The sequence below is a fragment of the Aaosphaeria arxii genome (assembly GCF_010015735.1).
Source record: "Aaosphaeria arxii CBS 175.79 unplaced genomic scaffold BU24scaffold_6, whole genome shotgun sequence".
Lineage (NCBI taxonomy): Eukaryota > Fungi > Ascomycota > Dothideomycetes > Pleosporales > Aaosphaeria > Aaosphaeria arxii.
Genome location: NW_022983479.1, coordinates 2,076,122 through 2,102,792, shown reverse-complemented (window position 1 = coordinate 2,102,792; position 26,671 = coordinate 2,076,122). Strand labels below are relative to the sequence as shown.

The 26,671-nt window shown below is 49.4% G+C and overlaps 11 protein-coding genes across 11 annotated transcripts; 6 read left to right on the top strand and 5 right to left on the bottom strand.

Moving 5' to 3' along the window:
- Nucleotides 1–152: 152 nt before the first annotated feature.
- Nucleotides 153–2,150, top strand: BU24DRAFT_494212 (uncharacterized protein). Its single transcript, XM_033534026.1, has 4 exons — nt 153–159; nt 212–255; nt 334–1,267; nt 1,368–2,150. Exons 3-4 carry the CDS (start codon nt 335–337, stop codon nt 1,956–1,958), a joined length of 1,524 nt encoding a protein of 507 aa, XP_033382149.1. The 5' UTR covers nt 153–159; nt 212–255; nt 334; the 3' UTR covers nt 1,959–2,150.
- On the bottom strand, nt 2,122–3,149 carry BU24DRAFT_494211 (vacuolar transporter chaperone-like protein 1). The gene is made up of 2 exons (XM_033534025.1): nt 2,869–3,149; nt 2,122–2,810 (listed from the first exon to the last, which is right to left on the bottom strand). Exons 1-2 carry the CDS (start codon nt 2,900–2,902, stop codon nt 2,461–2,463), a joined length of 384 nt encoding a protein of 127 aa, XP_033382148.1. The 5' UTR covers nt 2,903–3,149; the 3' UTR covers nt 2,122–2,460.
- Nucleotides 3,150–3,409: 260 nt separating this feature from the next.
- BU24DRAFT_452629 (Tctex-1) lies at nt 3,410–4,013 on the top strand (the record flags this gene model as incomplete). Its single annotated transcript, XM_033531201.1, has 4 exons — nt 3,410–3,424; nt 3,484–3,525; nt 3,580–3,654; nt 3,771–4,013. The coding sequence occupies exons 1-4, from the start codon at nt 3,419–3,421 to the stop codon at nt 4,011–4,013; spliced, it is 366 nt and encodes a 121-aa protein (XP_033382147.1). The 5' UTR covers nt 3,410–3,418.
- Nucleotides 4,014–7,604: 3,591 nt separating this feature from the next.
- Nucleotides 7,605–9,069, bottom strand: BU24DRAFT_350511 (bZIP transcription factor-like protein; the record flags this gene model as incomplete). The annotated part of the gene is made up of 3 exons (XM_033523648.1): nt 7,605–8,146; nt 8,721–8,736; nt 8,836–9,069. The coding sequence occupies 3 exons, from the start codon at nt 9,067–9,069 to the stop codon at nt 7,605–7,607; spliced, it is 792 nt and encodes a 263-aa protein (XP_033382146.1).
- A 1,876-nt stretch (nt 9,070–10,945) lies between these two features.
- Nucleotides 10,946–12,750, top strand: BU24DRAFT_442740 (CHL4 family chromosome segregation protein-like protein; the record flags this gene model as incomplete). The annotated part of the gene is made up of 2 exons (XM_033530546.1): nt 10,946–10,967; nt 11,010–12,750. The coding sequence occupies 2 exons, from the start codon at nt 10,946–10,948 to the stop codon at nt 12,503–12,505; spliced, it is 1,518 nt and encodes a 505-aa protein (XP_033382145.1). The 3' UTR covers nt 12,506–12,750.
- BU24DRAFT_247619 (uncharacterized protein) lies at nt 12,643–14,195 on the bottom strand. Its single transcript, XM_033522337.1, has 3 exons — nt 14,063–14,195; nt 13,661–13,989; nt 12,643–13,486 (listed from the first exon to the last, which is right to left on the bottom strand). Exons 2-3 carry the CDS (start codon nt 13,879–13,881, stop codon nt 12,781–12,783), a joined length of 927 nt encoding a protein of 308 aa, XP_033382144.1. The 5' UTR covers nt 13,882–13,989; nt 14,063–14,195; the 3' UTR covers nt 12,643–12,780.
- Nucleotides 14,196–14,585: 390 nt separating this feature from the next.
- Nucleotides 14,586–18,742, bottom strand: BU24DRAFT_442739 (uncharacterized protein). The gene is made up of 2 exons (XM_033530545.1): nt 18,320–18,742; nt 14,586–18,267 (listed from the first exon to the last, which is right to left on the bottom strand). The coding sequence occupies exons 1-2, from the start codon at nt 18,585–18,587 to the stop codon at nt 14,705–14,707; spliced, it is 3,831 nt and encodes a 1,276-aa protein (XP_033382143.1). The 5' UTR covers nt 18,588–18,742; the 3' UTR covers nt 14,586–14,704.
- A 469-nt stretch (nt 18,743–19,211) lies between these two features.
- On the top strand, nt 19,212–20,300 carry BU24DRAFT_350371 (putative para-hydroxybenzoate-polyprenyltransferase Coq2; the record flags this gene model as incomplete). The annotated part of the gene is made up of 1 exon (XM_033523640.1): nt 19,212–20,300. One exon carries the CDS (start codon nt 19,212–19,214, stop codon nt 20,298–20,300), a length of 1,089 nt encoding a protein of 362 aa, XP_033382142.1.
- A 612-nt stretch (nt 20,301–20,912) lies between these two features.
- Nucleotides 20,913–22,045, top strand: BU24DRAFT_464538 (glycoside hydrolase family 16 protein; the record flags this gene model as incomplete). Its single annotated transcript, XM_033532214.1, has 4 exons — nt 20,913–21,318; nt 21,368–21,379; nt 21,444–21,879; nt 21,928–22,045. The coding sequence occupies 4 exons, from the start codon at nt 20,913–20,915 to the stop codon at nt 22,043–22,045; spliced, it is 972 nt and encodes a 323-aa protein (XP_033382141.1).
- Nucleotides 21,891–23,475, bottom strand: BU24DRAFT_424833 (deoxyribonuclease Tat-D). Its single transcript, XM_033528598.1, has 5 exons — nt 23,273–23,475; nt 23,041–23,218; nt 22,569–22,988; nt 22,259–22,520; nt 21,891–22,207 (listed from the first exon to the last, which is right to left on the bottom strand). Exons 1-5 carry the CDS (start codon nt 23,306–23,308, stop codon nt 22,156–22,158), a joined length of 948 nt encoding a protein of 315 aa, XP_033382140.1. The 5' UTR covers nt 23,309–23,475; the 3' UTR covers nt 21,891–22,155.
- Nucleotides 23,476–23,621: 146 nt separating this feature from the next.
- On the top strand, nt 23,622–24,838 carry BU24DRAFT_247552 (DUF1742-domain-containing protein). The gene is made up of 4 exons (XM_033522335.1): nt 23,622–23,933; nt 23,985–24,260; nt 24,316–24,386; nt 24,596–24,838. Exons 1-4 carry the CDS (start codon nt 23,817–23,819, stop codon nt 24,723–24,725), a joined length of 594 nt encoding a protein of 197 aa, XP_033382139.1. The 5' UTR covers nt 23,622–23,816; the 3' UTR covers nt 24,726–24,838.
- The last annotated feature ends 1,833 nt before the right edge of the window (nt 24,839–26,671 follow it).

Genomic DNA, 26,671 nt, shown 5'->3' with positions numbered 1-26,671 from the left:
AACGGGCATCGATATGTAGAGATTCGGCACCATGGTGTGAGTCTTTGCTAATTCTATTGCTATTACCTATTTCTGAGCGTGACCATACAGAATGGTGGAGGGAATGGATTCCATACAGGTTATCTAGAAGAGAAAGAGATTCTAGGTTGGATTCACAAAGTAGATCACCAATACACCCTGATTAAGGCTTCATTCTAATCGCAAGGTATAGAGAAGGTCTTCCGAAGTGCCGATACAGTCCAGCGTGGATATTCTGTAAGTCTCACTACCCACATGGCACTTAGGACCGTCTTTCCTGCATCAATTCCACTGACCGTTATCATGACGAGCAAGAATGTGTCCTAAATCGGCCGTCAAAAATAGCAAACTACCATTCACACAATCCACGTATCTCTCACTCGCATCAGCATGGCAGATCTCGCCATCGATCATTCGCACATTATCCCAAAACTTGTCCCTAGTAATGCTATCCTCTCCTTCGACCTCTCCTTCTTCCATTCAACCCAACAACAACAGCTTCGGTACCAGCTCCGGCACCAAAAACCCAACGACGCCGACCTCCACCCCTCCTCCCAGCCTTCTCATCCACAACGCCGAAGAATGGACTTGGGATTACACCCTCCACCTCACATACACTCCCGCATCCAGAGCCACACAAATCCTCGTCACAGGCCTCACCGCCACAGAAATGAATCTCATGATACGCTCGATCTCATCGCTCCTTGCTCGTCAGCCCAACTCCGCGCTAGCGCCCACCTATACGCACCCTTTCCTCGTGCCCATCGTCCTGCTCGATCTCGCCGTGCAGGAAACCGCCGACTCGCTCGCTATGCGGACGAAGGTTCTGAGGGAGATTCAAACGCAGACGGGCATGGATAGGTTCAATACGCTGAAGAGCAGGAGGGTCGGGCTGTGGAATCGTGGGTCCATGACAGCGGCGTGCGGGAGTAGGTGTAGGGGTGAGGAATTGATGATGGAGGAAGGGGCGATGGGCGAAAGGACCGACGGGCTGGACCTCGATGCTGTCATGTTGCGGCTCACGTGTTTGAGTGATTGGGTCGCGGCGCAGAAGGGGGTTGTTTCCATGCAGAGGAGTATTCGTGATGTTCTGATACGGATGCGGGAGGGCGAGGGGTTCGGAGATTCGGTGGAAGGAGGTGATGTGACGATTTTCTACGAGAGACTTGATTTCATTGAGCAGAGTCTCGTGGCTGCGGAGCGGAAGTGTGATTATCTGGAGCGTAGCATTGATGCGCAAGTTCAGACAGTGAGTTTCCCTTGCCGTCTCTTATGCAGACTATTCCTCAGTTTCTGTGGTTAGACTGGCTGGCAGATGCTGGACGAATTTAGTCTGACCAGAGGAGCAGATATACACACTCGTCGCGCAAAAAGACAATCAGACCAATATCGCAGCGGCATCGGCCTCCTACCACATAGCATCATCCTCTCGCCGCATCGCCATTCTGACAAGAAAGGATAGTACCGACATGCGAATCATCGCCGCCGTAACACTGGTCTTTCTTCCTGGAACTTTCGTAGCCACGCTTTTCTCCACGGGATTGTTCGATTGGGGATATGGTGACCCGACGTCTAACGACACCGATAACGAGAAAGGTTCGCAAGATGGCGGGCAGAAGGTCGTGTCGAGGTATATATGGGTGTACTTCATGCTGACTGGGGTTCTTACTGGAGTGGTGTTGGTGGCCTGGGTACTGTTTTCGTGCTTGCAAAAGAGGATCATGATGAAGCGCTTTGGTGATGACTGTGAGGGGGAGGGTCCTGGAGACTATGACGGTTGGAGGCAAGGTAAGAGGGAACTAGAGAAGCCACTTTCCAATCGCTTGAATGTAGGCGGCGGCTTGAGAGAAAAGATCTGGGGAGATGTACGGACGGCCATTGAAAGGAAATATTGCTGCGATAGAGCGGTCAGAGTCGAGAGAGAGCTCAAAGGCGCGTGATATAGGAAGTTGTATCGTATGAGAAACCCGGGAGATTTGAGACCATGAGCGATGTTGCGAAGTCCTCCATCTTAGCTCCACATATATCCATGAAACCCGTGATTCGGGAGCCTACACAATTAGTACGTAGCACGACAATTATCTGGTCCCCGGGCTGCAAAATATGCATTTAGATTCTTGACCTAGTAGGCTAAATGAATCCGACTCATAAACCCATGCGCTCAAACAATGTAGCCTTTTAGACCTAATCAAACAAATCAACGCAATACAGATAAACATACTTTGGAACCAAAACAATATAATATGACAACACGTGCGGCTCGCGTTGCGTATACCGCAGTCTACTGCAACCTGGCACTATGGCCTCCATTGAAATCGCGATATGCCGTTGCCGGCCCGCATGGCGATCTCTGTGTAGTCCTCTCGTCCGTACTTTCCGTTCAACCCAACTCTTCTTTGCCCGTTGTTCTCCTGTCGTCCTTGACTCGGTTCGTCGGTTTATTTATTTTCCATTTCCGGGAGCAGTGAGCCTGAGGATGAAGTTGACAATGACAGCGGCGAACAAGAAAATCGTGAGAAGAGTAGGGCCGAGTCTGTCATCGAAACCACCCTGCCCCCTTTGGCGGATGCTCTTCGCGCGCCAATGGAATGTGACAAGGGCATACAACATGGCCGACACAGCTACGAGGGTGAACAGCCCAGCGCTGATCTGGCCGACCCTATCACCGAAGTTGAGAAGACCGATTGCGAGGCCGCCGAGGATAACGGTGAAGTTGAGCCATGAGAGGAAGGTACGCTCGTTGGCGAAGAAGACCTTGGGTTCAACGCGGGTGGGAAGAGCAATTCTCTTGCCTGTCGCAACGAATTAGCTGGAGCTCAATTGAACTCCGAAGTAGGAGGGGTATCATACCAGGCGCGGTCTGAAGAAGAGGCTGGGACGACATGACGATCGAGTATCAATGGACCCCGCGAGGTCAAAACAAAGGATGGATCTGGTGTTTGGAAGCTGAGAGTAGGTGAGTACTGCGTCGCAATCGACACGGAAAGGTTTTGTGCAGTTCGGGTCGGAGAATTTGAAGGATTGTTGAAGAAGTCAGGTTTGACTACGGCATGCGAAATTGATGAGGTCAAGCTCTTCTTTTCCTCGTATGTAGCGCCAAAGCCAAAGACGCAACAAGCACGTTCCATCCATGGTCGGGGGACGTCGAATTGGTCCAATTGCAGTCGCGGATTGACCGCACGTGAAGAAGGCTAGCGCTAGTCCAGATGCGTACTGGTGGTGTCACGGTTCACCCTTGGAGTGGAGCTCGCCTTGCCTTGCCCGCCCAGTGACAAAACAACAGAACGTACAACGTAAACATTCGACTGTCTATCAACCCGTGGATAACTCGACCTGGACATACGCTGCCCGATCCATATTACCCTACTCATCCCCAGTATTCATACTCAACACAAATAAAATGGCTGTAAGTCATACATCCCATTCTATCATTACCTATGCCGACTCCTAACCCCATTATCTTAGGCCCCTCTTCCGACAGAAGAACTCCTCCAAATTGCGAACAGCGTAAACAACCCACGCGAATCCACATTCGATGCCACGCCTAACATTGCGATCTAGGCTGCTGATTCCGCATTCGGCTCCGCAGAGAAATATGACCACTCTCAGGTAGCTGGATGGAACACGCATATCATTGTACGGACCGACCCGCACACCCCCCTTCCACCCCCTTGCTTCGCGCGCACGCGAGCATGACGATGCATTGAACGTTCTACTCACCCAGATTTGCTCCTTAGAACACCATCCTTCAGTCGCTCATCGAGAAGACCACCCCCGGAGAGGGCAAGTCCCCCGCCTACAAGTACGTCGTCGGCAGCACCGTCATCCAGCACCTAGGCTCCCCCGAGGACACCAACTCTGGCCGCCGCGGTATGCACAGCGCTGTCGGTGCCTTCTGGAATGCCGAGAAGGATGGAACATACAGCGTCAAGTGGGAAGGTGGCGAGAAGAAGGGCGTCGATGTCGTTATCACCATCACTTGGATTGCCTTGTAGATGGGGTGACGATCCGGCTGCTCTGTGCATGATGTTAGAGAGAACGAAGGGACTAGAGGAAGAAGGAATAAAGCCAGCGAAGGGAAGAGGTCGGTTGCAAAAATGATCATTCGGAACCATGCATTTGTCGCGACGGCGTCTTATTCTTCCCATTGTCTAGTTCTGGCCATGATCATGTTGCGAGCACTTGAACATGGTTGCTTATGGCGGGAAAATCCTCTTTATGTCGAAATGTCTTCGCACATATCCGCTTCTTTACAAACTTCTCTATAATAAGACTCTTTGAAGATATCCCCCCAATCGTGGATTACTCTGATTTGTGATATGATTTTATGGCCGAATCTTAGAATCCGCTCAAGATTTCTACGTAGCATGTACCCACCTAGTACGTAGTACGTACAATGACTTGAACACGCCATGATTTGATAAAGAAATTGTGCAAGGATGGACAATTCAATGTCAAATCTTGTGTTTTTACCGCGATCACCTGCGAACATCCCTAACACACCTCTTCCATCGTGAGGCTTTCCTGTCCATAACTTTCATTTCTATAATTTTTTCTCCACTTATTTAGAGCAATCCGTCCTTTTCTATAGAGCACAAGGATAATAATACTCTTGGTATCATCCGACACCTGCACACTCTGTAATATAATTCGAGGGATGCTTCTTTTGATTTGTATATAAATTACCTTGATATAAAAATCAAAAGAAGCATGACTGAATTATCTAGCAATATATACCCACTTTCATGGATGTACATAATGTTATAAGATAAATTTGAAGCAGTCATGTTCGAGTCCAGTAGTTCTTTTAGTACCTCGTCATTTATCTTTAAATATAGGCAACCACTGCCAATATAAGACAAAGGCATGCAGAACACTCCCGTCCATGGAGATGAAGTATAATTACGCTTCAAGGTTCCAAATAGCCATGACCAATCACTGAACGCCAAACCATAAGAGCGATGATGATTGGATCGAAAGTTCCAGGCGTACCAAGCGGAAGAGAGTGACTTAACACCTTTTCCGACACACATGCTAACGATACCGATTGGCTATACATGTTGTCAATTCCTGGTAGGACCAAATGCAGATGAATCGAAGAATATGAATTACCATCAGGGAAACTGAGAAATGCATGTCTACCCATGTACTTATAGAAACCCAACATGTGTCTCTTATGGTTCTAGCCAGCTCTATCCTAGCGAAAGAGACCTGGACCTTGGGCATATAAATATAAAAACCACATTGCATTCGCTCACTCCAACCTACGCCCATATCGATGAAGTTTCGATGGAAAGAATCGAAGCAAGAGACAACTGGAAGAACGTGTACGCGCTCCATACACATGAATTTGTATAACGAGACCATATACATATGTCATACACGTGCAATGTAGTGAGTGCGTACATTCACGGGTCCAGTAACTTGACAAATTCGAAACTACCAACAACATGTATTATTGCTTTCACAGTTCTAGTTACCTCTAAGCAGTCCTAGTATCTATCGTCGTAAACCTACAGAAACTGTAACAGTGAGGGTAGATAAATGGAGCGGCATGTTCGCTAAATAGTTCATGTTTTAACGAGTATTCCGTCACTGAAGCCTAGTATCACAACATACCTACACGCTCACCCGCACTCACACCCACCCACCCGCGAATCCTCTCTTAATACCATGACATAGGCATGTAGTCTTAAGTTGGCGGCTTCTCCCTCTTCCCACAGATACGTACAGAAGAAGAGACGAAGGGTTATTGTAATACATATACTGTGTATAGACATTCATATCCAAAAGTCCTCGCTACCGTGCATGTGAAGAAAGCAAGTCATTCTTGAACCACTCCTATAGCAGGGAGGGATCACCCCAAGAAGTGACGGGAAACCTCCCGACGACGGAACAGACTGACAGAGACCCTTTGAAGAGCCCCGAGTGTGCGACCTACCTAGTCACACTACACTTCCCTTCCGTTCCATCAATACATACATAGCTGGGTCGGGCTGGGCGTGGGGTTGAAAGACAGCGAGAGCACGAACCAAAAGGAAAGAGAGGGTGTTCACACCACGCACGCATCTAGCAGGCCGCCCATGTCCAAGATGGCCACTTTCGCCACAATTGAGCGCATGCATGATCCTACACAGGCAGGGCCGAGACCAAAGAGGCTTCATCCAGTGCGGCGCGCCAAACGTGGGTTGGGCGTCTGTGTTGCGGCCAGGGATCAAAAAGCAGAGTTTTTTGATTCAACGGCAACCCGACTAATTACGGATCGTGTGACTGAGTACGCAAAAGCGTAAAGAACTATTCCAACCATCCACGCTTTCTCCGGAGCGTGAGCCACGCATTATGTAAATGATGGGGGGAGCAAGGAGTAAGGAGGCCGGGGCCGTAACAACCCCCCTGGTGGATGGACATGCACGACACACTACATACAATACATCATATACATACAATACCTGCATACCATGCCATGGTATGATGGGCTGGGTGCTCTGGATGCGTGGGATGAAGGGTGCATGGGGAGGGAGAAGGAGGGCAGGTCCTCGAATCTGAAGGAGATCTGACAATAATGAGATTGAGGCGTTTAGTAGTTCGTCTCTGGGATCATGTCGATGGGTTCTCATAGGTTGAGCGTCTTTATGGGTGCGTTCTCCAATTCTCTGTCGTTCTCTGAGGACGAGTGAACGCTACTGGGTCTCTTGTGTAAAGAACGGCCGTTCGAAATCCACGCATTGAAGGAACGGAAATACATACGGAGAGGAGCGCGGACTCGAGGCTCGGGTCGGCCGGTGGGTTACAGAGGCCTTCCGTTTCTTGATCTTCCTATATTCCTAGCAGTGCTTGGATAGGCAACATTTCCCTCCAGGCTTGAACAGTAGTCAGTTAGTAGCAGTGTCGGATGTTGAGGGCGTAGAGTTTTCATTCAGGCGCTTGGAGAGAAAGGGAAATGAGAAGAGAAGAGAAAAAGCGACCGTCACCCTGCTAACCTGAGAGAGATTAAGGTGGTCGGGAAGCACGCGTGAGGCGGTTCGGATGTCGTGATCTGGCCCTGAAATTGTGTATTGAGCACACTCCTTCCTCTTCCCCCCCAACAATTGGACTCCCGCAAGTGCCCGCATTTTGGGGCTCTCCGCGCCGCTGCCGCACGAGTAGGTGAGTCCCTGAACAAGGCAGAGTAGTGGGACAATATGTGCGTGTTGTTGTACACAGAATACATCTAATTATTAGTTGGGGCGTAGTGATGGAAATTTCAAATAGGAAGAGTAGACACGAGAGAGGAGATATTTGTTTCTGTCGTGAAAAGAAGTGATAAACATCCATGTATTAACTGAAACTAATATCCGTGTACTCATAGTATCATGAGCATCGCATGTAGTTTTCTCTTTCTTGTCTTCGTCCTGGGCAATGTATACATGGTCTTCCAAAACCCCGCCCACCCTGAGACCACGCTCTACACCATGAACAAGCGAAGACATATGTATAAAGAGATATGCGCACCAGCGATTAGCCGGCGGGAAGATGAACAAGAAAAGTTCGGAAGGACATGCTTTGGAAAGGTAAAAATGTTGACGTAAGAATTTTGGCCGAAGCCTTTAATTGTCCTCGGACTTGGTGCCAACGCCGTCAGTGTGCGTATCGCGACTCCGCTCGCTGCTGTTCTCCTCGATGTGTTTCTTGAGCATGGCGCTGACCTCCTTGCTGGATGCCTTTCCGTTGTTCTTCTCAGTGATGAGTCCCTTGAGCCAGGTGTTCTCCGTCTCGAGTTGTTGGATCCGGGTCTCCAAAACGCTAACGCGGTCTGACATTTCCTTTGCCGTCTTTTCGAGAGCCTGCTCACGCTGCTTCTTCTTCACTCGGAACCTCGCACTAGCCGCAGTGTTCCGGCGGCGCTTGTCCTCCTCTGCGGCGACACGGGCGGCTTCATCTAATGCTGGTTCACCCTGTTCATCGATATGTTCCGACTTGCGCTTCGTACCTGTGGAGTGATCGAATCCGGGTGTGACGGGAGAGACGGCGGAGACGGGAGAGTTGAAGTTGTGGTTGATGGGGTAGTGGCCGACCTGGGGAACGCTCTGCATGGAAGTATCGACGATGTGGTTGGGAAAGGTCGAGAAATCGGCAAATTCGAAGTTGCCTGCGAAAGGGTCAAAGTTAGAAGACATGATACGAGAATGAATGTGTGGAGTAAAAAAGGTGGAGTGTGTGCGTCTGAGGTTGAGATGAATGAGGATGGAAGAAGAAGTTCGCGAAGTTGCACGGACAATTGCGTGCTTAGCAGGCCATATTGCCTTGCTAGGTCACTGCGAGTGTCCCGCGTGTAGGGCAGGGCAGGGCATGGCAGGTCAAGTAACCGCTAGCCCACCAGCCTGCTGTATGTGTGATGGCAGGAACATTCGCAGCTCCGTTAGGCCCGTGATGTGAATGGCCAAATAGGCGGTGGGCGTGGGGTGGGGGGTTTGAATGGTGCAATGCATCATCCCAATCGGCGGGGTGTGCAGCGACCCTTGGCAAAGAGCCTATTGGGTTGAACTTTGCAGAAACCATATAAACCCCCCAATAACCCATAACCCATAGCCCATGCTGTGTAACAAGGCTGGATGGAATGGTCGAGGCATTGAGACGCGAAATTGAATAACCAGCGATAGTACAAAAAAAGCGATTATTGCTGTAGGGATGTGGAAACAGAGAGGAAACGTAGAATTGGAAACACTGCACGTCGAAGTGCTGGAAGAAGAGCAAATAAATCCACATACCTAGATCCATATTGTTGGAGTTATCGGCGGTCGCCGTGACGTTGTTTGCTGGAGAATTGGCAACGTTCACATTAGGCTTCTCGTCGAGGTTGAAGTGGAAATCGAGGGAGGCGTTGGGATTGAAGCCGCCTTCTGAGCCCCCGTTCCAGTCGATGAAATCGCTGTTTGCAAAGACTGCGAGGTCGTCGTCCAAGTTGGCAGGTGCCTCGAGAGGGTCGAACGTAGATGTGAGGGCCGAATTGTTATTGAGGTCAGCAACGTAGCGAGAGACGTTGGGCCCTCGCCGTCCGTTATACGCAGACATTGGGGTTGAGGTGATATGAAAGATGGAGAGATGGAGATGAGATAACAGTAGATATCGAATCGCTCCTGGCTGAGGGGGAATATTCCGGAGTGTGCGCCGGCGGCTTTGTGGTGAGGCGGATCTTTGACGTTTCGGCGGTACGGTTGCGTCAGGACGTTCAAGATGAGTAATTCCGAGGATTTGGGTGCCGGCGGGAATTTCGCAACATCCAGTCAGTGTGTGCACGTACGCCCAGCGAGTACTGCGCGGTCGACGCGAAATATCGGGGTTTCCTTGGTGGTTACGCAGTTGAACAGAATCTCCAGGTTGTTTTGTTCCTGCGGTGGTGATGATTGAAGATGTGTGGTGTGAAAGAGAGAAAGAGAGAGAGACAAGAGCGTGTGGGTATGTGTGGAGTGATAGGGTAGTGGGTAGGTAGAGCCTGGAGGTGGTTGAGTGAAAGGGTTTGCTTGGTGGGCTGGTGCTGGGGTCTTTTTCCGTTGATTCGCATCTGCCCCGCCGATACTTCGGCCGTCTATTATTGATTATGATGACCACTTGAATACCTCACCAATAGCCTTTTGAGACTACGGAGGCTACGAGGCCACTGTCTACACACTACGGGTCCTATTGTATGAAAGGAACAGAAAGCGTGCGTGGGGACCTCGTGTGTGCTCCGATCCGGCTTCACCCTACCTGGTTGCGCCGGTCGCCTTACTTGTCTACTTGGATTGTTAATTCACCTCTTAGCAGTCCCATACTATACCTCTATCGTACTGGGCGTGGGATTTCCTTCCCATGGCTTTGTAATCTATCCTTCAACTCCCACACTCCTCTGAGTCCTCTCCGTTGTTTTACACTCATTCAGCCTGGGGAACTGGGGGTCATGGCGCTTCACGCGCCCTCGCGACACAATTTACAATACACCTCCGCCTTTGTGGCTTCGTCTTTTGCCTGTCAATCTATTGTACCCCTCATCTGTATCTCTCTATCATCAGTTCTGGGCGTGGCCACCTGTTTTGTTCAACCAACAAGGCTCCCCTTCGTCATGGATCTTCTCTCCCCTTTCACCCAAGAGGCGGCCTTCATGCGCCGACGGGGGCGCTTCGGTGGATCCTTTCGCTAATCCATCACCGGAGGTCTCATCTTGTACAATTCAAGACAAGTATTCATTTCAGACCAGACAGACCCAGCAATAAAAAGGGTCCGAGGTAAACTGCCGACCATCAACCGGGAGCCTTTCCGACGCTTTTCCCCGTCCGGGACCTGCTCGTGGGCCATCATGTATGCCCAGCGATCTGACTCGCTGATTCGTTGATTCGTTGCGTAGGGTTCATCGTTGCTCGATCGGACTACCGGTACGAGTAAGTATCTTCAGCGTGCGTACGTAGTGCCCAACTACAAGTACGATACATGTACCCGTGGGGTGACGTCTCGAGGTCATCACGTCGTTGTGACGCCTACAACGCACTCTAAGCTGCATTTCTGCACCTCTGCATGCCACTATCACGTCCACCGCAGCAGATGGTTTAGGGAGGATCGTATTGCATGAGACCGTACGATAATGAGAAGAAGTGCATTCCTCCATCATGGTCAGCATGGTCGTGACCAATATCTCACTGACCGGAAAGACTTTCCTTTCGCGGGTTGCGTATGGAGACTGCGTAAAGTTACGCTTTACAGTCCATATGTGCATGTGCATGTGCATGTGCATGTGAATACTACTGTGTAGTCACGTCGGAACAAAAACCTGGTTTGTCAGCCACTCGTAGATTTAATTTACTATGATCATCGTCACGTGACATCTACGCTTGGCCCGTTGAGCTAGCATGGCAGTGGGGACTCAGCTCGACGCGTTCCGCGATATCTACTAGCACCAATAAACATCATCAACAACATGCCAGCAATACCGGGAAAGAGTCCGTCCCCCATGTAGACCAACATGGCTTCAACTACAAAAGTCACCGCTCCGAACTATGGGAACATCCCTCACTCGCACAGGCTCCCCGTCACCCACCGCGAGGTCGTCCGCGCATTCGGCAAGCTTTCGCGCACATCCCTCATCACCCTGGCCCAACAATGGCTCCAGAAGAAGAATCGCGACTTCTGCAAACCCTACCTGTTAGGTGATCAGGACAAAAATGCCGAGGAGGAAGACGATGCGCCCTACGAGCCAGCGGAGAGCTACGAAGAGCTACAGGAAATCTACAAAGAATTGTTGTCTCGTAAGGGCGGAAGAAGAGAAGTTATGGATCGCATTCTCGAGGGCGACTGGCGCACTGGCATCTCCATGTACCAGCTTGCGACGGCGGAAATACAGCACCTGCTCGATCACCCTCAAGCGCTCCGCTGGACCGCGAAACGAATGGCCAAGATTCCGAACAACAGAGTGGTTAAGGACATGGAAGTGACGAATGACTCGGAGCATCTACCGCGATTCCAGGCGCAAACATTCATGACGAACCTTGCCAAAGAGCTGAGTCCGTTGATGAAGGCCCATTATCTGATCACCAAGCTAAAGACGCTACCCATCACCATCCTCCGCGTATACATACACGATTCCCCGTACAGCTCTGAGGCATCATTGGCGACAGATTCCAATTCTTCGGATGGTGCCAAAGCCGTTTTCTTCATCTGGCCCAACGGATCGCCTTATATCTACGTATCATTAGCCACACATCTGGGCCAGGTAGTCGGAGACGAGGGTCGACACCTGCGTGATGTTGTTCTCCAAGCTATTCCCAAAGCATTCTCCCGCCCATCATCTCGCTATCAACTTACCCCCACCAATTTCACCGCGAGATCGCTCAGTGCGCTTCTCGCATATCGCGGACCTGGAAAGAGCAATGCAGCAGCTGGAGGATGGAGCATCTTTGCCGACCACAGCTTCAGCCAGAACGCGCTGGATTTCGTGGCTACTGGGAAACTAAGCGAGGCCAAGGGAACATCTGTCGACGCGGTCGCGCAAAAAGCTGGCCCGGGACGGCCAAAGAGACACATTGATGCAACAGAAACCCAGGAAGTCAAGCGGAGGAAGGCCGTTGCTGCGGGGCGCTTTGGTAGCTCGGGCAAGGCCAACGACGGGCAAGGCATCGAGCGATTTGAGGTCCGCATTGACGATCCGTTCCCGCCGCAATCGAACAGCACACAGCAACAACAAGACGCCACAGGAGCGAGCGCGGAGACTTCACGAGGCAAGCGCAAAGGGCGGCCGTCCCTACTAGATCGATCAGCCGAAGACATCCAGGAGATCGAAGAACTCGACAATGCCTGGGTCCCAGATGTCCGTGTCACGTTCTCCGGATCGCATGTTTTCGCGGGTGTTAGGGAACTCGTCGAACAGGGTGTTGTGGACGGAGAGCAGATGCCGGGATGGATGACGGGCGAGGCAGGCGTTACGATCGGCGCCATCAAGAACGGACGGATTCGGAGTAAAGGTGCTGTTCCCGGTGTTTAAGTAATACTCTATCGAGCGGTGTTGTTTTTGTTCGGATACCCCATGCTCTTAATTGCGGCGTTTTCAATGCTCATGGCGTTTTTTTGGTCGATGGAAGCTTCACTCTTGTTTATGCATACCAAGCGCTTGGTTCGTTATGGGGAGGAGAAATCATGGCGGCAGACATACCTCTCAGTCTAAGTGTTAACGAAGTAGCCACGAATTCCATTGTTCGATATACTATATGCTATAAAAACTTCCAAACGCCTCCATCTAAGGGATTGAATCATCCTCGTTTAGAATTCTAATGACTCTTTCTTCCTCCGTTGACTCCTCCGTGGCCCCGCCCCATCATCACCCTTTGCCTCTCCAACAGTAGACTCGTCAACCTTCCTCTTACGCGCTTCCCCCTCTTCAACAGTAGATTCCTCAACCTTCCTGTTACCCTTCCCCTCGCTCTTACTTTCCTCCCCCAACTCTTGCCCTTCATGAGTAACATCCCCTTCGCTCTTCCCTCCCTCCCCAACCTTCTGCGTCTCATTAACAACCCATTCCTCATCGAGATCCCAGTCCGCCATCCCGAGCACCCAAGCAACCTTCTCGATATCCACCACGCTGACCACCTCGTCCTCCCCCGCCTCCTCCTGCAACCTCGCCCTCACGGCCTCCACCCTCGTCGCCAGCTCCTCGTACTCCTTGGCCGTGTACTTGATCTTCCTCTTCCACCCGTCCTCCCCCAACCCATACTCCCACATCGCCCATCGGAACAGCTCGTCCGAGAAGAAGGGCACCGTGGTTGGGGAGTAGGTAGATAGGACCAGGGATGCTGTTGCGGGTCCGATGCCTTTGAGTGCTTTGACCAGGGTCTTCAGGGCGGGAAGGGGAGAGGTGGATTCAGGGGATGAGAGTTCAGAGAAGGCGGTGGCGGTGGTTTTGGTTACCAGGGCGGAGGGGTTGGATTGCACGAAGGCGAGGAGGGTTGGGCGGAACGTGCCGTGTTTGCTGGGTGGGTGGGTTAGCTTTTTATATTTACAATTGTGGGAGTGGGTGGTGTCGGGGAGGTTTGGGTGGTGGAGATGGTGATGATGTTACGAGCTTTGGGGAAGGGGTTGAATGATAATGGTTCAGGGGGAAAAGTGTATGATGGAGAGAAATAGAAAAGAGGAGATTATTTACAGTTTCCACTCGACCAATTTCACGAGTTCTTCCTTGTTGAGCGACACTGTGGCTGCATCGTCATTGTCGGCGGCTGCCTTCCTGGCGGCGAGCTGCGCGGGGATGGTATCATAGCGCTGGACGTCGAGGTCGCGCAGTTCCTCTGGTACGGCGTGTGGGTAGCGGGATAGGAGGACTTTGAAATCAATTAATGAGATGGTCGAGGGCACCAAGTTGGGCATGATGGATGGATGTGGTGCACGCCTTCTTGCTCTCTCGTTCTTTTCAGCTACATGAGCACGCGCAAGGGCGGAAATGTATATCACGCAAGACGATGTATACAGATACCACTGGACAACTAGAGCAATCCTTAGCCGTTGGTACTCTTCGTAATCCATGATGACGAGGTTGGGGGAAACTGACAAGAGAGGTTCGGGAAAGCACAGAAAATTTTGTATAATCGGCCCCTTACTTAGCGGTCACGAGTTGCTCAGATAGCAAAATATCCAATACCCAAATAACAAATAACAAATAACAAATAACAAACTCCGTAAACTTGTTGAAACTTTGTTATTTCAACTTTGATATTTGGTGGCGTCGGTCTTATAATGTCTTAAAAGCACCGACCGCTAGGCTCAATACAACCTAGATACAAGCAGACGTAGCGAATGACAGCCCTGGAACGCTCTCTATCACCTTTAGAGGTCTCCAAACTTGCAACGGATAGTTACAAACTTACTGTGTACGATGACAATGAACGATGTATGAATGGCATCAATGCGGTGAGATGCTCGGACGTGATGCGTGCTCATGTGTGTTTTGATTATTGTTCACAAAGCATACATACCTGACGACTTCGTAGAATTGAACAACTAGTATACACTACACTCACTCCACGATAGCCCTGGGAATGATCAGACTAGACATCATAATTCATAAAACGTTTCATTGATATTATTTCATCTCCATAGTGTAATCATACGCTTTGGCTGCAGATCGTATCCTCTCTTGGCGTTCCTCAGCATCGTAGCTGATCCATTAATGAATTGAAACGCGATGAGTGGTCTATACGACCTTGCGTGGCCTGCCACGGCCCCTCTTTGCCATGCTAGATCCTCGAGTAGGCCTCATGGTAGGCCTACCAACTGGCCGGGTCGGGCGTTTAGGTTCGGGCGCTGTGGCTGGTATCTCATCCTCGCTGTCGCTTTCTGACTCTTCCGACAGATCGACAGCCTTGGGATCCTTCTTACGTACGGGCTTGGGATCGGACGTCGAAATTGGCGATGTCAACGATGTAGCAGAGGGACCCGCAGTCGTACCATTTCGCTTAGCGGCTGTGATCTTGATCTTCTTACCAGCCATTCCGGGTCGTAAGAAAATTGAATTGGAAGTCTGTGGAGGGCCAGTGCGGACAGAGACAGGAGGGGTTTCTGGCGTGGCCTGGTTATCTCTTTCTTCGTGCAGTCGCTCGTCTTCTGCGGCTAGGGTATCAATTATGTTGTTCACTTCCTCATCCTCTGAACCATCTCCCCAAATAGCCATTTTGGCCCTCATGTTGGCTTCGGCTTCCACAGCAGCTGCCTCCTCACGAGCCTTGGCCTCCTCGTCTCGGCCCAGTGCTTCATCAGCATCGCCAATGGCGGTCGCCGCTGCCGCTGCCGTTTGGGCGAGCGAGAACGCATCTGTGTCTTCGACATGTGGAGCATCTTCTTCATGGTCCGACACGTCTCCAGTACTCTTTCGCGACGGGCGACCAGGTTTGCGAATGCCTGCTTTAGAATTTGACGGCATAGTCTTTCGCCTCTCTCTTCGTTCCTGATCTCGCTCGCGATCTCTCTCCCGACGAGGGTTTACATCACCATCCTTGAAGTTGGATGGAAGTTCTGTCGGCATATCCTCCTCTCCCTGATTTTTCCGTGCTAGCCAGGCTGAGCTTCGGCCTTGCGAACGACCATTCCGATTCCCAGTATACTCAACATAATCATCTTCGTCCACATCCTCTTCGGAATCAATGGTAACTTCTTCGTATCGCGCTGGAGGCCGGCTGGATTTACCCGTAGCACCACCCTCTCTATCTCGCCTCCTCGTTCCATAACTTTGGTCCTCATCGACTCTGATGCGGAACGATTTCTGAGTCTTGGCTTCTCCGTTAGTTGGCGAGACAGCTTTTGGATTTAGAACATCTGATTCAAGAATAGAGCCAATGGTGTTCTGTTCTTCTCGCTGTTCGTCAAGACGGGGCTCTGATCGATGCACTAGCGTAGACCGTTGCCTTATTGTATCCAAAAGACCGGTGGTGAGAGATAGTTTCACAATCTTGGACTTCTGTCTCATTCGAGCATACACAATGATGAAACGGTCATCTTTTTTGGCTTCCTCGAGAAGCTTCTTCTGAACCTCTTTCTGGTACTGTTTGCCAGAAGCATTCTTTGGGGGAAGTGGTTGCACGGGCTCATCTTTCTTCTGCTTTTTGGGCTTCTTCCGCTTCGGTGTCTCAAGCTCAAGGTCAGAGTATTCATGAGTTCGTTTCCCAAGGCGCGGAATATCGCCGTTCATATAGGGGTCTGGATAGTAGTAATGGTTAGTGTCATCTTGGAAATCCATGTCTGGCTGGAACTGCACAGCTGATGGGTCTATGAAGCCATTAACTTCGGCCGTGCCATCAACCACTGGCGAATATGCGATACCATTCCTATACGAATGGTCGTGGTCATCGTCCGTGTATCGATCATCAAGCGCGGGATCGACCATTTTCGCACGCTCAGCTTCTTCGACTCGTCGTTGCATCGGGCCAGTGCTGTTCCCAATAGACTCGCCCTCCCGCAACCAGTTCAGATTCGAGACGCTGAAATCCACAAGACATTCCACAGAACGTGGGTCTGCAACCTTTTTCGTATCATGTCCTAGTAAGGTCCCCTTTGGTTCATATGGATGCTGACGAGGGTCCCGGCGGCAGGCCCCTGTATTGCATGTTCTCTTACAGTGGGGGCACTTCCAGCTGGGATTCTCCATGACCACCAAGGGCATCATGTCATGAGCTCGGAAGAGCGTACCGTAGCAGTAGCCCAAGTCGCAATTCGAACAAAAGGCCATCTTCCAAGTTGGATGTCGATGCAGACAGCAATGACAGGACTTATTGTTCCTGAGCCACTGCTTCGACTTCTTTTTCACGGTCTTCTTGACCGTGCCATCATCATTGACGATGATTTCCTCCCCATCGGATCCGTCATCTACGGGTACGGGGACGTTTGGATCAACAAATGGTCGAAGTTTTAGTTGTTCCTGGCAAACCTGTGCTAACGTCTTCTTGCCTAGATATCGGCGCTCTTCCTGTAAGGGAAGGGGTGTGCTCTCGGTCATTTGCCCATCAATGTCGATTATTTGGGCGCGCCACTCCTCGTACTTGCGAACTAGATCTTTCCATTTCCACTGCTCCACCCACTGATAGCCAGACTGGCATTGGCAACTGCGACCCATACAGTAACAATCCATGCACACGTCATAAGGTTCATCGATATCCTTGCTGAAGGCGTTCTTGCAAGTTTTGCAGGTGAGAAAGCGGTTGAAGATGTTGCATCTGCAATAAGCGCAGGTGACGTTACTGTCGTACGGAAGGAACTCAGGATGTTCCCGGGAATCCGGCGTGAACATCTCTGAAAGGAGGACAGACTTGTAGAGATCGAAAAGCTTTTTGAAGTCACGCTGGACCTGCCGAACCTTCACAGACGTTTGGATACTCTCAGCTTGCTCACCACCAAGTTCAACTTGAGCCCTCGCTATGCGTAAAAGATTCGCGTATTTTAGAAGGGTGTAGTAGATAATCGTCTTATTTTTATATTGCTCGTCCCGGCATACGATTCGCGAATTGGGTAGAGCTTCGTTCAAGGCATGTTCGAGGGTCTCCACCGTGGTCCTGTTCCAAGCGATTTTCATGGTGCGGGTGCCACGGTTCCATACTTGATGCGGCGCCAATGGTGGAATTAAAATGAAGTCGCCGGGTCGCTGCTCGACAACGTATGTTGTAAATCGTGCCTTTTTCCAAGCAATCAACTGCGCAAAATGATTCTCAACTTCAATGTCGTGTCCTAAAACAGAGAGCCAATACTCAGAAACAACCTGGCGGTCCTTAGTTTCTGTCATAAACCAAAGGGAAGAACCAGGGCGCTCGGGCTGTCCATCCTCACTGATCGTGCCGGATGCGTTGACCATGATGTTTTGACCAAGGGAAGCACACATTTCGCGATGCGACGGGGTATAGGTTCCTTCATGCCCGATATAACACATAAGGTTCTCGGCTCGCATTTCAGGTGGCAAACTGCTCATTAAGTCACCAGCACGCGCAATTCCTCGACCTTTCCTAAAGCCAGGTTCATCCAGTGCGCCAGGTCCTCCCATCTCTCCTGTGTTATCATTCAAATAGTATAGACCTGCAGGAATGAGCTCCTTGAGTTTGTCCTGCCATACTGGGGGACAATCGATGTCCTTAAGATAGATGCGTTGCCTTGTTTTGTCCCTGTACCGCTCGGGTGTATCAAAAAATTGCTCCGTAAGCTTCGCCATATGTTTGAGATAGTGTTTGATCGTGAGTGGGATATTCTCCTTGGTAGTCAAGTTGCGTGCGTTTTCCACTAACTGGGTATTAGCAAAGCACCCTCGGCGCATTCGAATTCAACAACTCACCTTTGTCGCCGCAATTGTCCCGCAGCCAGGAAGGTGTAAAGGTCCAGGGATCCAACACCTCTTCGAAACCTTCTATTACCAAAGGTTTCCCACCTATTATGACGTGTAAGAGAACCAACTTCTCAAACTGCTCCATGCCATTGTTGGCGATCATCTCATACGTTATGCGATCGGCATACTTGAAATTGTCCGCCGTTTCGACGAACGTTCGCACGTCAAAATCCGGCGGGATGGGCTCGAAAGAAGCCCTTGGGCGGGCCGCGGGCATCGTGCTGCGGCCCTAATTAGATCCACGAAAGCCGGTGAGGTAATCTCTGTAGTCCATGTCACCGAGACATAACCTCAGTCGCGTCGTCCGAATCAGACGAGAGAAATATCGTCGTGAATCCCGAGTATACGCAAGGGTGAGAGTCTCGTCGACGCGGAAGGTGAAGGAGTGGCACAGTTTACGAAGCGTAACGCGACGGGTGAAGCACGTGAGTTTGCGCACGGGCCATTGGCACCATCTCAATATCTCAAAACAATCTTTACGGCCAACAACATTATTGATGATGGGGATTTGATGAGTGAAGAAGCCCTGTATCTCAAAGTGCATCAGAGTACCATCTCAATTGGAAGCATCAGTTGTTTCATCATTCCCGTTATGCTTCGCGAGTAAGCTTCTCGGCGTTAAAACTATCATTCTTTGCTGGAACGAAATTCTTCTGAGCTGCAGACAGACTAACCCAAACCTCAAGAGATGGGATCACCACTTTTATTGCGATCACTTCGGTATAGTGATGCGTGCCTGAGTCCTCTCTCGGGTGGATTGAAAAGAGCGCCAAGGATCAATCTGAATTACTCATTGACAAGGAGACAATATGCCACCCAAAATAGGCCACTCAGTGTTACTATGCGACCTCTGACAAATGGCACCCACCTGAAAACTATACAATGTCTACAGTCACGAAATGTGGCTGTAGCATCAACTCATGAAACTCCAAAGCAGCTCCAGGACTACAAGCCTCCAACTACAGGACTACTTTCATATCTTCCCAGGCCTGTGGTTCCATATGCCGAGCTTATAAGACTGGATAAGCCTATTGGTACATACTATCTCTTCTTCCCATGTCTCTTCAGTACTCTGATCGCTGCTACGATGGCAACACCGATGGCCTCACCCTGGGCCGTCATCAGTACGGGTGCGTTATTCTTCACGGGAGCATTGGTTATGAGAGGAGCAGGTTGCACGATCAATGACCTCTGGGATCGAAACTTGGATCCGCATGTTGAGCGTACTAGACTACGCCCTATCGCTCGGAAGGCTATCAGTCCACAGGCAGCTATTGTCTTCACCGGTGGACAGCTCCTTGTTGGCCTCGGTGTTCTTCTTTCCTTTCCTTTCGAATGCTTCTGGTACGCAACCCCATCGCTACTTTTTGTTGCTACCTATCCACTTGCCAAGAGAGTGACGAATTACCCACAATTCGTCCTGGGGCTTACGTTTTCCTGGGGGGCCATGATGGGATTTCCAGCTCTGGGGGTTGATTTACTCTCGAACCAAGCTGCGTTGATTTCTGCCGCATGTCTCTACACTAGCAATATTGCTTGGACGATACTATACGACATGATATACGCTCACATGGACATCAAAGACGATGCGAAAGCTGGCATCAAAAGCATCGCTCTAAAACACGACAAGGAAACCAAAGCTGTTCTGACTGGTTTGGCTGTCGTGCAACTTAGCCTGTTGGCTGCTACTGGCGTGGCGGCGGGTATGGGACCAGCTTTTTTTGTTGGCTCTTGTGGAGGCGCGGCAGCTACTCTTGCGACGATGATTTACCGTGTCAACCTTAAAGATGTGCAGAATTGTTGGTGGTGGTTCTTGAAGGGTGCTTGGTTCACTGGAGGAGCTATTACACTGGGACTGACCGGCGAATATCTCATCCAATTATCCGAAGCCGACAAAGAGGTTGCGGACGAACGACCCAGTGGTGCGTAAAGCACGTGCACAACTCGAAACCCTATTACTTTTACCACTTACTGTTAACACAGTGAATCTGTGGAAAGACAAAGGGTACTGGCCAGGCCAGGTCTGAATTGTTTCATGTATACTATCTGTGCTTGTTTGGAACCATGTAGCTTTTACGATGTATTATACTATCACTCCTGCGCAGGGGGACATTTCGCGCCCAACAATCTCGGCTGTATGGAAGAATTCCGCCAATAACCACTCTCCGTTACATACAAAATGGTTCCTTTAAGACCAAAGTCTGAAATGGACAAGATTTCCAGGCGCCTTGCTACAAAGCGACGCCTACCGAAATGCACCGAGTATACAAATCTGCGTATCTTCGAAACTGTCACATTCTACCGGATTGCCTCTAGTATATTGTCTCCGTTTTACTGGCTCTGTGATATCGGCTTATCTTCAAGGAAAAAGTTGGCGAGATTGTTGGGACAAATTCTACTTGCTGTTGCTATAACACTAGGAGTCTGCGGCAAAATGAGATGGTACTCTCGTGCATTCTTAGAAACCTCGCGGAGCAGTCCAAGCCTGTAGCACATTCAAAATACTTTTGTTATGTTCGATCAAGGTAATTGGAAAAGTAAAATGCGCGACATTTTGCCAGTACTTCTTTTGATCGAAGGACTTTTCAGTCAGGGCGCATTAGGGGCATACACACTGGTGGACAATTTTGCAGGGACAAGTTTCCTGTCTGGTTTTACATTCTTCAATGAACCAGATCCGACCCACGGTTTCGTTAGGTATCTGTCGCAAAGCGATGCCACTGCCCAAGGTCTTGTCAAATCTACGACGTCTCAGTTTTCCATGACTGTTGATAGCAAAAACAAGGCACCCGATGGCCGTGCAAGCGTGCGTTTACATAGCAAGAAAACCTATATGAAAGGCCTCTTTGTTCTGGACGTGGAAGCAATGCCAACAAGCACTTGCGGTACATGGCCAAGCTTCTGGACCTGGGGAAGCGAAAAAACGTGGCCAGAAGAGGGAGAAATTGGTTAGTATATCCATGGGCATGAAAGCAAAAATTGAGCTAATATGAGTAGATATCATCGAGGGTATGAAAACAATGTTACGGAGAGCCTGATTACGACACAGGATGGCTTCGCTGACTGGCACTAGGTGTCCATACCAACACTGTTAACGCTATGAGCTTGCACACAGCGGATGGATGCAGCATATCGGGAATTGGCTCGGCAGGCACAGTCAATACGAAGAATTGTTTCATAAATGCTCCAGGCCAGATTAGTAATGCTGGTTGTGGTATAGGTTCTTCTTCTCCCTTTTCTTTTGGGACTGGGCTAAACGCCATCGGCGGGGGTGTATATGCCATGGAATGGACCTCAACATCAATCAAAATATGGTTTTTTCCTAGAGATTCCATTCCGGTTGATCTCAAGAACAACATTCCAAACCCGGCGAGTTGGGGCACTCCGCAGGCAAATTTTGAAGGAGGTGGATGCAACTACGAGAAAGCATTTGGGAGACAAAGGTTGGTCATCAATACAACATTCTGTGGAGATTGGGCCGCTGCTGTATGGACTAGCAATCCAACTTGGTAAGTAATCCTGCAAACTCAATAGTATTTGTATTGATAATGGCACAGTAAGGCTTTGGCAGCAAGCTGCAACGATTATGTCGCAAATAATCCAACTGCGTTCAGAAATAGTACTTGGACTATCAATTACCTGAAGACATTCCAACAGCCCTATACAAATATTTAGGTTCTAATTTATGCTCATTGACTGCTTTCATCTACGGCAAATTCTGTGCCATGCTATGCTTGATGCTTGGTGTATGCTCTATGAAACCTATGCGCAAGAAATTGCTTTGTTTACTCGGCCGTCTCCCCCAAGCCAAACATTCGAATAGAATTGCGCCATGCACTAAGAACCGTCAGTGAAGAGCAATGCTGGTTTTTTAATGCAAAAACTTACGCTTCACACACTTCTTCAACAGTTATTCCCTTGATTTGAGCTATGGCATAGGCAACGTGCGGTATAGTAGCAGGCTCATTGCGCCCCTTGACCATGAGGCCCTTGCTAAACTTCTCTTTCTTGACTGCTTTTGGCAAGACTGGGGCGTCTTTCAAGTACTTCGCCGAAGCATGACTTGGCCTCATCTCACACCAAGGTCCGTCGGTCTCTATTTGCAGGTGTTCGAGTGGTATCGCCCTCACGACCTCGACGTTTTCCTCGGCTAGACAAATGGTCAGTACAATGTTTAGAGGTATCAGGGATGACGAACTTTTTAAACTACAACCATTCACACCTACGTCGAGGCCGAGAGCGATCATGTGTTCCATTTCCTCGAGTGTGCCCGTAAAGCTGTGCACTAAGCCTTTCTTCGGCAATTGGGGCAATACAGCTCCTAGCAACCTTTCAAAGTCCTCGCTCGCCGCTCGCGAATGGAGGAAAAGTGGGAGTTGAATTTCGACTGCAAGCTCTAACTGAGCTTCAAAGTACTTTAGCTGTTGGTCTTTGGGAGTCAAGAATAGGCGGTCATAATCCAGGCCAATTTCCCCAAAGGCTACAGCTTCTCCAGACTCCTTCGCGGTCTTCGCAAGATCTCTGAGAGCTGAAATCAGAGCAGATGGACCGCCCGGGTGGGTATCAAATTGCTTTGCTGAGCATGGGTGGACACCCACTGTGGCATAACAGACACCGGCTGGATATTCCGGTCAGAAACAATAATGCTTTCGTTTCTCAGGATTTCTTACGATGATCTTTTGCGATTTGCACTGCATGTTGTGACTCTTTAAGATCAGAACCAGTTACCATGAACTTTTTACATCCAACATCTAAAGCACGTTGAAGGACGTCGTTGAAATCACTTTCATGCCTTTGAGTCCCGTGATACTCTCCGCGGAAGACAGGATCTCCCAAGTTGATTCCAATCTGAGAACTTTCAGCTTACAGATTCTTATAATAAAGAATTTCCCGCGGACCAACATCAACATATCGTAGCTGACCTGTTTGGCTACCCATATTGGTAATGACTCTTTGAGTTGTATACGTCACGGCTCGAATTCTCTTGTGCTGCCACAATGGTAGTTGGAACAAACCTGAGGTTTGGACACTTCTGGAAAAGACAAAAGTCCTGAACCCACTTTGTAGTTGATATGGAGCTCTTGACATATGTGATTTGACGGTAGTGATTGGCTGTTCGAGGGTCAAATATCTCAGAGGGAGACGAAGAGATCGAGACTGGCACTAATCCTTATCGGGGTTAGCTGTTCCACCCTAATCCAACGACCAGACGTCTACCTAGTCTGGCCGTTTCTGGAGACGTCCTCTTTGCTTCGAATATCAACTCCAGCTCCGTGTTACTCGTGATATAATTTGAAGCTCCACAAGTTTAAAGAGAAGGATTGAATGGGGGTTTCAAATATCCGTCCAACAGCAGGAACCGAACCATTCGACAGTAATCGACTCACAATTCCAACACATCTCGAATCACTTTATGAATATTGACACTGATTAATTCACGTGTAACATGTCCGTTATTCTCCAGAATGTTTGGCATCATCGTCGAGTTGGGGATGGCTCAGCCAAAGCATGCTGGATTTGCTACAAACCAACGACTAGCGTAATGATCACACCTGACAACAAGGTATTATGAATGTCCAAGTGCCACCGATAACCTCATACTTATGGGGAATAGGACTTCTTCTATATTTGTATTGGTCATTTGAGCGATCGTGGATTCTGCCAACCTGATGCAGATGAAGTGGCGGCTGCCGCTGCTCGAAAGAAGAAAGAAGAGATGGATCGTGAGATTGAAAAGGTCAAGAAGGAGTATGAAGAGAAACAGAGATTGAAGAAAGAGAAACGCAAAGAAAAGGAGAAGGAGAAGGACAAGGACAAGGATAAGGACAAAGATGCTAAAGCAAAAGAACAGGAGGAGGATAAGGAGGATGAAAAGGCCAAAGACGAAAAAGTATGTTCATCTACTTTCCATATCATCATGATTCATACTAACGACTGTTATACAGATCAAGCAGCTCTCCAAGTCCAGAGAAGAGGTGCCTGCTGATCAGGGCCCTCGAATTTTCTCATTAAACAAGTGAGTAAACATATTTTTCTCACTATCCCACTACCTCTAGCACTATACACCCATCACAGTATTGGATCATGCCGTCTTCATATCCACTGATCATGGCAATGACTACGGTACTTCTCCAAGTTGATATATCCATGGATATAGGTTGCCATTTCTGAAGCACTATGGCACATGTCGGACCTTACTCCACATGTTCAGGCTAACACTGCCAGGAATTTCTACCAAATGCGGATCGACAAGATCAAGAATGCAGAGATCGCAAAGCGTAACCGAGAGCGAATGAAGAATCCATCATTCTTTCCCTCGGTGCCCAGCGGCGACCCATCATCGGGTGCCAAATAAGCATAGACTCGGATGTTCATCCCTTGTCCACGATTGCCTTATTGCCTTAATGCCCATGTACTTCAGGACCAACGACAACGAAGCGGGGACAGTCACCCTTGACATGATTCTCGCCAACTGTCCCTGTATAGGTTAGAACAATGACCTCGTTGCTCCCGTCAGCTTTGTATCCACATACAGATGCAGTCAGCAATTAGTGGCCGGCCAGCAATTACACAATCCACAAATGGTCAATAGTATAAAAACGGAAATTGGTCCTAAATCCTTGAGATGGGTCGGCTTTATTGTGCAGAACTGTCCCAAAAGCTTTGCGGGGTTGCTGACATATTCGATCTTCGTGAACTATCATGATGCATTCGTTGAAGGCCAATACAGAATTGTGTGCGCAAAAGATACACAAAGTCTAATAGCTATCTCAAATCCAGTTCAATGTGTAAGTTAGAGGTTTCCCACTGAGATTAGTAGCTCGGATTCCGAACTTTCAGTGTCATTCTGCCCATCTCTCCCAACAAGGCCACTCCCCCCCAGTCACTGCAACAGAACCCAACTTGTGGTGCTGACCCGTCCATTTACGCGAAGGGTCTATCCTCCATTAGTAATCGTCAGCTGCACGCAGAGGAAGTTCCTCTGCGGTCCCACCTTTCGCTCTGCCCTGCTCAGACTCTGTTCGTGGAGAATGTCAACTTATCACCACCATATGCAACTTGTAATCTCTGTGATAATACAAGCGAACCACTTGGACCCCGGGTCGACCTCTCTTGGAGAAAAGCTACGAGGTGTAGGTGCATATAGCAAAAATACTTCGCCGATGCTGATGGGCCACATGACACCCATGAGACCATACCATCACGCACACTGACCGATTTTCCCATCATGTTGCCTTGGCAGGCATGTGCAGCTATATACTTGATATGCTCTGCGTTCTTCTGCCACCGCTTAGGGAACGCCACGAGAGCCATGCTGCTTGAACTTCGCACATTGCATCGCGTGGATCAGTGTCTGTCACTGCTGTTCATGGCTGTCAGAACGTAAGCGAGGGTCTTCTTCGTCGGCAATTGCGAGCCGATGAGTGTCAGAATCTAGTTCAAACTAAGCACTCGTCTCTTGATCATGATCTTCTGAAATTCGTAGCACTTGATAGTTGCGATCTTCAGAGTACAGACTGGAAGACTGGGAGACGGATGCTACCCGATCGACGATGGTTCATATGCAGTTCAATGAATCAGAAAGGCGAGCTCCCGGGACTAGTCTATCCATTCGATGTCAGACGCTCCGACATCACTGGAACACTACAGTACTATTCTTCTCTTGGGGCTCGTTCGTTTCTCATCTGCATTACTCAATCCTAAATGGTCTACCTGCATCAGCAGAACAAGACAATCACAGTCTTCCCGCGTACATACATTGACGTGACGTGTCGAGCCGTCGCGGAAGCACTGTATGTACATCTAAGACACCCGTCGGCACCTACATGTGCTAGGAACGGATCGTCCCTGTCTACCCTTCAATGGTCTGAGACACGCATGATGGGACAGCTGCAGAGCGTTTTGGCACTAAGCTAATGCCGGGAGCCGCGCTGCACTTCATTTGACCATAACGCCATACTCGAGAGTCTAGTCTTTAACACACACGCTTTTCAGCGTAGCCATTTCCCTTTCAAGTAAAGCTGTCTGGTCGTGAAGCGCGCCTGATGAGATGTATTCAGTTCATTAGTTCGAACGGCATTAACAAAGATCATGCTACATGTAAGACATACATAGAAGCAATCGACGGCCAGGGAGACTACTTCCTCGAAATGGAATATTGTCATCCCAGCAATCTGTGTGTGTGTGTGTAGTAATGCCAATGGAGCAGTATCCGAGCCACATACGAGTATGCTCGCCTTTCCGCGATCCTTTGACGTTTTGCGAAAGCGAGTATGCAGAGACGAGTCATCGCCAAATGTT

What these genes read in the sequence shown, in the direction of transcription:
- BU24DRAFT_424833 (XM_033528598.1), bottom strand. Translation starts at nt 23,308, where the DNA reads ATGGGTAGCCAAACAGGTCAGCTACGATATGTTGAT. An exon ending in GCAAATCGCAAAAGATCATC is followed by an intron (nt 22,989 to 23,040) that starts GTAAGAAATCCT and finishes CGGAATATCCAG; the next exon opens with CCGGTGTCTGTTATGCCACA. An exon ending in GTTGAAGAAGTGTGTGAAGC is followed by an intron (nt 22,208 to 22,258) that starts GTAAGTTTTTGC and finishes GACGGTTCTTAG; the next exon opens with TGCATGGCGCAATTCTATTC.
- BU24DRAFT_247619 (XM_033522337.1), bottom strand. Translation starts at nt 13,881, where the DNA reads ATGCCCAACTTGGTGCCCTCGACCATCTCATTAATTGATTTCAAAGTC. An exon ending in AAATTGGTCGAGTGGAAACT is followed by an intron (nt 13,487 to 13,660) that starts GTAAATAATCTC and finishes CCACCCACCCAG; the next exon opens with CAAACACGGCACGTTCCGCC.
- BU24DRAFT_494211 (XM_033534025.1), bottom strand. Translation starts at nt 2,902, where the DNA reads ATGTCGTCCCAGCCTCTTCTTCAGACCGCGCCTG. An exon ending in TCTTCTTCAGACCGCGCCTG is followed by an intron (nt 2,811 to 2,868) that starts GTATGATACCCC and finishes TCGTTGCGACAG; the next exon opens with GCAAGAGAATTGCTCTTCCC.
- BU24DRAFT_442739 (XM_033530545.1), bottom strand. Translation starts at nt 18,587, where the DNA reads ATGCCCGCGGCCCGCCCAAGGGCTTCTTTCGAGCCCATCCCGCCGGAT. An exon ending in GGACAATTGCGGCGACAAAG is followed by an intron (nt 18,268 to 18,319) that starts GTGAGTTGTTGA and finishes ATACCCAGTTAG; the next exon opens with TGGAAAACGCACGCAACTTG.
- BU24DRAFT_247552 (XM_033522335.1), top strand. Translation starts at nt 23,817, where the DNA reads ATGTCCGTTATTCTCCAGAATGTTTGGCATCATCGTCGAGTTGGGGAT. An exon ending in TGATCACACCTGACAACAAG is followed by an intron (nt 23,934 to 23,984) that starts GTATTATGAATG and finishes TATGGGGAATAG; the next exon opens with GACTTCTTCTATATTTGTAT. An exon ending in CGAATTTTCTCATTAAACAA is followed by an intron (nt 24,387 to 24,595) that starts GTGAGTAAACAT and finishes TAACACTGCCAG; the next exon opens with GAATTTCTACCAAATGCGGA.
- BU24DRAFT_494212 (XM_033534026.1), top strand. Translation starts at nt 335, where the DNA reads ATGTGTCCTAAATCGGCCGTCAAAAATAGCAAACTACCATTCACACAA. An exon ending in TTGATGCGCAAGTTCAGACA is followed by an intron (nt 1,268 to 1,367) that starts GTGAGTTTCCCT and finishes CCAGAGGAGCAG; the next exon opens with ATATACACACTCGTCGCGCA.